We start from the raw sequence: 8,154 nt of genomic DNA on the forward strand, positions 1-8,154 counted from the left end.
CAAAGGTTCTGTAGAGGACGGCAAAACACTACTATGCCTTATGAGCGGGTTACGTGACCACTGCCTAAGATTACCTCGTACATGAGTGAGAAGGGCGGCGAAGCCTCATAACCTCCTCCCAAGTGTCGCAATGAGACTAGTGGCTTCGTCCGTAACCCTCCATTGAAATGCCAGTGTTCTTCAGGAGGCACGACGACCAGATTCCTCGCTTGATTAGTGAGGAGTGAAAGGGGCACGTCTGAATCATGCGTTAGTCGGGAGCGGGAAACTCGTCTGGACGTGTTCAGCAAACAATCAACGCAATGTACACGCTTGGTTGATTAGAAAGATTGCCAGTTTACGATTAAAATATATCCAATTGGAGCGCAAACTTCGGCAGTTCAGTGAAACAATAACGCAAACATTTCAAATAGCAGATACTTACCCGCTACTTTCTTAAATAGCGCCTGTTTTGTCACAGAGACTTTTTTGGGCGGCTACCTTCCGACGAAAAACAGTAAAGCCGTTCCACTCGATGTGAAAGCTGTCGGAAGTGTAGAGGAGTGATTCGCCATAATGGGTAGTGTCGTCGTTATACGCTACCTGCAACTACCCATCACGCTCTCCGCCGTACTGTCTCACTCCTCTCCTAATGAATATGCGCCATTCAAATTTCCCGCCTTCGCAGTGCTCGCCTGCCTGAAAATGCCCAAAACTGCGCCAGAGGAAGTTCTGTTCTTTTTGTGCTTGCTTTAATTTCGTATGCTGGATCTCTTTTGCGTCATTTGGCGTAATTTTGTTTTTGCGCGGCTGCTTTTTTTGCTCACTATCGTAAAAATCAACACAACGAGCGTTAATAACTAAATGAACGCGGGCGCTGCCGGTTATATGCAGAGAATTTGCCTGAAATGTACCTGCAGTTTTTTCGCGCTAAATAAGGGGAGTTGTATGGCAAGCGCCAGCGGTTTAAGAGGTTGGAACGGTTATGACTATTTAAACCGCGTGGTTTTGTAAGCCTCAGCGTGACTCCCTGACGACGGCACACCAGGCTCTACTTGGGTCCGTTATCTCGCTGCGCCGCCTGATTCCGGTAGTCGCTTGACATCGACCGTTAGCGAGCTACGACGACAATGTGAGTCCCTAAAGTGCTCTGCACTTGAAAAGCAACCGCCAGTTAACGTAACTGTAGAATGTTCTTGTGTGCCTGATTCCGTTTGCTCGCACAATTACTGGAACGAAGTTAAACTAATAATTCCGTCTTTGGTAGTTCCCCCCTCTTGTAACTCTTGACGTTGTGCAGCTCGGAATGGGAAAGTATTCTAATATTTGTGATCTTTTTTGGTGAAAGGAACTTCCCTCTGGGCCGGAGCAGATTGGCGGGGCTTATCGATGGATATTACTTTGAAATACAACACCGATGTCGGTTGACTTCTCGCCCCTTCCTTTTCATTTCATTTCATTTTATTTCATTTCTTAGTCCCTTAAGGACCCGAAGGCATTAAATATGGGCGTAAAATAAGGCGTAAAATAATGGGACCGAAGCTATTATCTAAATAACAAAACTATGCTACCGCTCCTTCCTAGGATATTCACGCCCAGTACGCAGCCAGGAAAGATAAAAGATCACTTACTAATGTGACCAAATCAAAAGTTCACCGCCTCATGCCACTAAGCACGTTAAAGAGAAACGAACGAATTAAGTCCGAGGACGCATAAGCACTTCTTATGAGTTGTGAATGCGAAAGCATGATAGTCCACTTGGAAGCCTGAGTCCCCGTGCTTCCGCCTCGCGTTATCGAAAAGCTAGGAGTGCTCTTCTTTGCGATCCGCCTCAACGCTTTCAATGGCTTTGATCTATATCCTACGCGTTACTCACCTGCCCGTTTCTGTAGCCACGCCATGCTAGAGTTGATGACGATGGTAAATTCGGCTACTTGGGAGTGCTGGCGGGCTGTTCCGCAAGGGTCAGCTCCGTTCCCCACTCTTCCAGAGGGGGAGAGGGGTTTAGGTGCGCGTGGGCAGAGAATGATTGATGGTGAGATGTTATCGGGGTGTTGCAGTGCTGGCAGTGGGAAGGGATCTCGCCACTTTCCTTATAAACACTTTATGGTGAGAAACACTAAAATTAACGTGTTCAGTTCTCGTATCGGCTGCAGCGTCTACATTAACACGCGCTGCTCTTTATTTCACTCTTCAGAGGAAGTATCAAATCTTGCTTTGCGTCTGAATCTGGAAAAGAGAAAAACTACAGTAGACGGCCTACAGTCAAACCCGATTATCGCGAACTGTAATATGCGCCGAGATTAGTTCGATATATCGAATAATTCGATATAGCCGAACCCGTCTATAACGAATTTCTTGTTGCGAGTTCGCAATATTCGGGACCCTCCGCCTCTCCCACCGTGCCATTTTCACACAACGAAACGAACACAAAGTATGCTCGTGGATCTTACAGTGATGGCAACATCGTTGTCAACACTCAGGAAATCCTCCGAGGACACTCATTTCGGCACAGCATCTGGAACGTTGGCGAGCTCTTCGCGGAGTTCGACCATGATGCAGTCTTGGTCCGTACCCGCTAGCTGGATGGGCTCCGTCGTGAATCCCGTGCGTCGGAAACAGTTACGGAAGGTGTCGGGTGTCACGTCGGTCTATGCGAGGCTGAACATCTCAATCATAGCCAATCAGCACCTCAATCACCGCTCCAAGACCACGCATTTCGGTGCAATAGTAGGCGCGCCAAGTTGGATATATCTGATGTGAACTTCGTTTTAAGGAATACGCTTCGCATTCATTTTCGTAACATATTTGTTTCGTCCGATATATAGCGTAATTCGCTCTATCCCGGTTCGTTGTAATCTGGTGTGATTGTATTAGTGATCGCATCAAGAGTACGCACTACTCTGTTATTTAGCGTAGTTTCTTGTTCTCTCAATCTTCACATGATCGATGTTATGGAGTGTATTGGTTAATATTAGTTTTTGATGTTCATGGGCAGTTCAAAAAGCTTATACCCCTTTCATACATGCACTGTCTATCCGGATTGAAGCGAAGCGCGACCGACTTTTCGAGCGCGCTCGACGCACCGCCGCTGCTACACGGCATGTATCAATCACTATTGAGAAGTTGCAGCAATTGCACTGACGAATGCCAGATGGCGCCAAAAAAATTTATTTTGCAGCCGGATACTGGTACTCCTGCGCAGTCGTAGCTGGTATCAGCCGAATTTGCAGTGCTGCCAAGTCCCCCCGTCGTAGCATGGTTATTTGTAGAAACGGGTGAAAATCTTTGTGGTGCAGTCTGCGAGCCCTCTCTTACTCGACGACGGCTGTCTTCCGTGCGTTTTTTTGATATTCGTACCAATAGTGGCAATACTGAAAGATGATCTAACAAAAAAATTCTCTCGCACTTCCCCGAGGGGGAGAGTGTGTAAGTGCGAATGCATGGTTGTTGATTGCGCGATTACGGTGGATATCGTGATCTTAATGAGTAGTCGAGAGATTACACACACGCACACAACTGTAATGTTCGCGAAAGAGAGATCACACACACACACACAACTACAAAGAAAGAAAGATGCATTTATTCACAGACACCTATTTGTGTTGTCGTTGTACTTGATTGCTAGAGCCGATCTCAGCTTTGAAATTTCGTGTCAGTACTCCTTTAAGCGGGTGCATTAGCCCTTCTCACGCACGATTCCTGGCCAATCCCCCACGTGGGTATGTGCCATGCACAGACACCTATTTGTGTTGTCGTTGTACTTGATTGCTAGAGCGGATCTCAGCTTTGAAATTTCGTCTCAGTACTCCTTTGTCCAATCCCCCACGTGGGTATGTGCCATGTCAGCGGCCTGGCAGCGCGCGCCCATCTCCCCCCGTTGCCAAGGAAGACGAGGAGATTCCTGGCCAATCCCCCACGTGGGTATGTGCCATGTCAGCGGCCAGGCAGCGCGCGCCCATCTCCCCCCGTTGCCAAGGAAGACGAGGAGCGCGCGCACCCGCAGCTGTTGCTATGCGGACGGCGGCGGAATGCGGAGGGCGGCGGACGCTTCAGGCTCGCTTAAGAAGTGCATTCGCACTTAAAACTGCTGTACTCGATGCAGCCACCGGCAGTCATGCCGGCGCCATTTTTGTTTTCAAGATGGATTGACGCGTGGTGTTGAGAGCACACAAATGCATATTTGTAGAAGTTGGCATACGTAACTATATAAAGATTATCGCGAGCTTATGTTCATCAAGTTACAAGTTGTTCGATACAGTTTGTGGCGTTATCTGAAGTTGTCACCTTCCGTGACGTTACTCAGCGGGGACGAGACTATCGGCGCTTTATTCTGATCCCTCTTGAAAGCCTCAATCGCGCTTCGGGAACTAAAATTGAGTTGGAGTGGGATCGCGCTCAATCGTTATTTAAATAGGCCGTGTAACAATGCCCAATCCGGGTTAGGCTCGATCCGGATTGACTCATTCTCAATTACGATTGAAAGTGCCCCCGTGACAGCGGTACGAAACGTTATCGCAATACGCTATTTCCCATTATACAGATTTGTCACTGTGCCTTCACAACTGTGGTCACTGAAGGGCTGACAAGGATGTTCCGAGGGGAAAGGGCCCCTCCAAACACTATTTCTTGTGATAAATTGTTGAAATCGGGTTTTATATTTAAAAATATGACAGACACGATCTGTGCTTTAACCTGAATAAGTAGTAATAGGCTTCTTCAGAGTCTCTATAATCCACCCCGCCATGACTCTTACTGTATAATTGTTTGCAGCGAGTATTTTGCAACTGTCGCCCATCAACATGATTACGCTGGGCCAAAGGGTTCATTTGTATTCCTCGAAACACCTGCCTTGTTTAGCTTGTTATACCACACTTTCTTGTAAGTAATATTGGACGTTGGCATTTTTTTTAGTTTATAGAGTGCTAGAAGTCTGATATTACCTGTGTAATAGCAGTTCTAGGCTTACCAAATAACTTGATATGTTATATATGCTCCCGCAACAAGGTTCAAAGGGCGGCATTGTGGATCTCTGGTCCACACTTCAAGAAGCTTCAGTTTTACTGTTCAGATTGGTTGGCAGTTCTCTTTGAATGTTCGCATTTATGAAGGTATATAGAACATAGGTAATTTATAAAAAAGAGAAACATTGAAAACTTTAGTTCTTGATTTTTTGCTCAACAGTTCGCACTAAATAATTTGCTTACGCCACTACTGGGGCAGATGTGCATAAGGTATACGCACCTTACGCAAATGTTGCGAAACTGAGATTTCTGAAAACTTTCTGCTGACGCCCTGCAAAAACAATACCAGCGTATCCTTGGAATTACTTCACATTTTTTCTTGCTCCCCCTTGATCTTTACAGGAGTGAACATTGCTTTACGCGTCATGAAAACAACGACTATGAAAAACGGCCACGTGGCTTTGTTTAACTCCACTCCTGCATGTGCGAGCTTCACTGCGTGGACTAAGGAACACATCAAATGCATGGTGCGGTCCTATTCCCACACCGGCTGGCACCCGTGCTGCACTGCACCCATGGGGACACACCCGGATGCCGTGCTCGATGCCAGGCTAAGGTAATGTAATAGAAAACGTCCCCGTGTTTTTGTGTATGTTCCCTTCTTTTAATAACTGCCGCAAGAGTAAGAAGGTTCAGTCTGCTCAAATACCGTAACAAATAGTCGATAACGAGAAGAAAATAGACACAACGCGTGGTTTTTCGCGGGTATTGATTCACTCGATTTAAACACCTTCCTCCCCCAAAAGAAAAACTGCGTACTTCCCCCTACATAATCGGTCATTTTTTTTTTCGAACTCCTAAAACAAGAAACCAATAATAACTTCGCATTTTCATTTATAGTTCAGCAAAAGAGGTTGCTGGGAAGTAACTGGGGTTAGTAATGCTTTCACATAACGACTGGTATGCCACTCCTCACCACCGCGTCGAAACGCGCACGGGTGTGATAGCCAAGGACCAATTGAAGAGATTGCGGCAATGCAGTGCTTGGTAATAACAACAGAGCTGTTTCAAAGAATTGTTACAGGCGGCAAGAAAGGTGACATGCGATATGGTTGAAGGTGATGCAATTTATTTCAAGTGGCCATGACCACCCGAACCAGGCTCGAGGCCACATACTCCTTCGTCGTTGCTTTCGGTGGTGGGTAAGCATGGAGCTCCGCGACACTACCATTTTTTTAATTCCTCGTGGAAATATCTCAGCTCTGTTACAACCTCACCGGTATTCATACCGTTAAAAAATATCAGAAAAAGAAACAAACACCAATGAAATGAATCCAGGAACAAAGCTTAAGCTTAGTGGAAACTTTATTTTGCGGGGGAATTAGGAGTTCTATGAATAAAAATATCTACTTGTATACAGCTACTTTGCGTTTGGCAACACCGAGGGTGGAATTGAAGTCATAAGCCGTGGTATGCCTGCTCTTCTAGATGCACCGCAATTGAAAGGGAAGCATGGTATTTCATTCCGCACAACCAACTTTGTTTCTAATTATTACATTTCATTTATTGCCTGGAATTTTCCTTAAATGCGACAGGCGTTTTGCTTTTATATGAGCTGTTTGTACTGCACTCATGACCGAAGCCAGACATATAACATATCTAAAAATTTGCGGTGTGAAGTTGGTCGGTCTATAGAACAAATAGAAAGCTCAATACAAAGTATCCATACAAACGAACGCCATTTCAGTGGTTCCGTACTCACAGAAAATAAGCGTAAAACGTGAGGTTGACAACTATGTGCCATACGACTTTTAAGCGACTAGATCGATTATCAACAGGTTATGAGGTCGGGACATCCTCTTTTAAAAGCGAAAGCTCTCTTAGTTGGACCGCTGGCGTTCTATTAAAAAACTAATGCATTTCCCCATAAATAGGTTGGTCGACCGAAAAGCCTGATAAGATCTATGAAAACACGGTGCATGCGTAAAACCGGACATCCATTCTGTCAATGCGGTTACTTGAAAATCGCTAAAAACGAACGGTTCTCGGCAAGACAATACACAAATCGTCTATTAGGGAGTACAATTATCTATCTATCTATCTATCTATCTATCTATCTATCTATCTATCTATCTATCTATCTATCTATCTATCTATCTATCTATCTATCTATCTATCTATCTGTCTGTCTGTCTGTCTGTCTGTCTGTCTGTCTGTCTGTCTGTCTGTCTGTTTGTGTGTCTGTCTGTCTGTCTGTCTGTCTGTCTGTCTGTCTGTCTGTCTGTCTGTAAAATAAGCGGGGCAGATATGTTTTTGCATCAGTAGACTATTGCCAAAATTTCTGCACAATGTCATTTTTATAAATTCTCCGTATTTCCATTCAGTCTTGTTCGAGCCTAAGTTTTCTTTAAATGCGATTGTTAAACCCTAAATTGTGCCCCGTATGAAATTCACAAAACGGCCCTCTTGTTATACAGCTAATCAAGTGTTTTTGCAAATCAATAAGACAATGTTAGATAGTTTATTATTATTGAATTTAGACGACAAATATGCTGCGCTTGCAGTATTTAAACCAAGACATATAAACCAAGCCTGAGGTACCCACAGTCATTTACTGCGAAAAATAATTGTTCAAATGTTGTGTCGGGTGCTCCACGACAGTTGTTGAACGACTGCACCTTACTTAAAAACGATACTCCCCAAACTAAGCGCTATTGAGGCGTCAATGCCAGCGTCACCCACCCCCGCTCCCATGAACACCAAAGCTTTCATCATTAAATACTTCGCTAATGCCAGTCGTATACCGGATAGACCTTCGGTGAATCACTCTACAATATCATTGCCACCTTTATTGCTTCATTGCTCGTCCTCTTCACTGGCGGAGTGTCAGCTCCTAAACAGCCAATTTGTAGTATGCATCGCTATGGAAGCTTCGCCCATTCCCCCCCCCCCCTCTTAACACATTGGCTGTGTCTACACTCACGGCAACCGCGAGGATTACATCCCGGAACTTCTCACGGCAGTTTCCATAAAAGCTGGCTGGCCGAAAATTCGCTGATAATATTATCTCCCAACGTAACCTAACATACCCTGACCCATACCTCGGCAAAGTTGGCGCGGCTCACTCAAACTCACTCACAATTTTTTTTTTCGAATCACCACTCACTCAAACTCAGACTCAATGCTGAGCAGCACATCTGCACTCACTCAA

The 8,154-nt window shown here is 45.2% G+C and overlaps 1 protein-coding gene across 1 annotated transcript in view; it reads left to right on the top strand.

Annotated features, from left to right (window-relative positions):
• The window catches only part of LOC144169091 (alcohol dehydrogenase [acceptor]-like), a 94,096-nt gene that overhangs the window by 76,457 nt on the left and 9,485 nt on the right, over nucleotides 1-8,154 (top strand). Inside the window, exon 10 of the mRNA XM_077698099.1 lies at nucleotides 5,346-5,559. Within this exon, the coding sequence (XP_077554225.1) occupies nucleotides 5,346-5,559 (214 nt within the window). The remainder of the gene's footprint in view (nucleotides 1-5,345; nucleotides 5,560-8,154) is intronic.

The sequence above is a fragment of the Haemaphysalis longicornis genome, unplaced genomic scaffold (genome assembly GCF_048455015.1).
Source record: "Haemaphysalis longicornis isolate Haplotype H1 unplaced genomic scaffold, Haemaphysalis longicornis Haplotype H1 scaffold_2, whole genome shotgun sequence".
Classification (NCBI taxonomy): Eukaryota; Metazoa; Arthropoda; class Arachnida; order Ixodida; family Ixodidae; genus Haemaphysalis; species Haemaphysalis longicornis.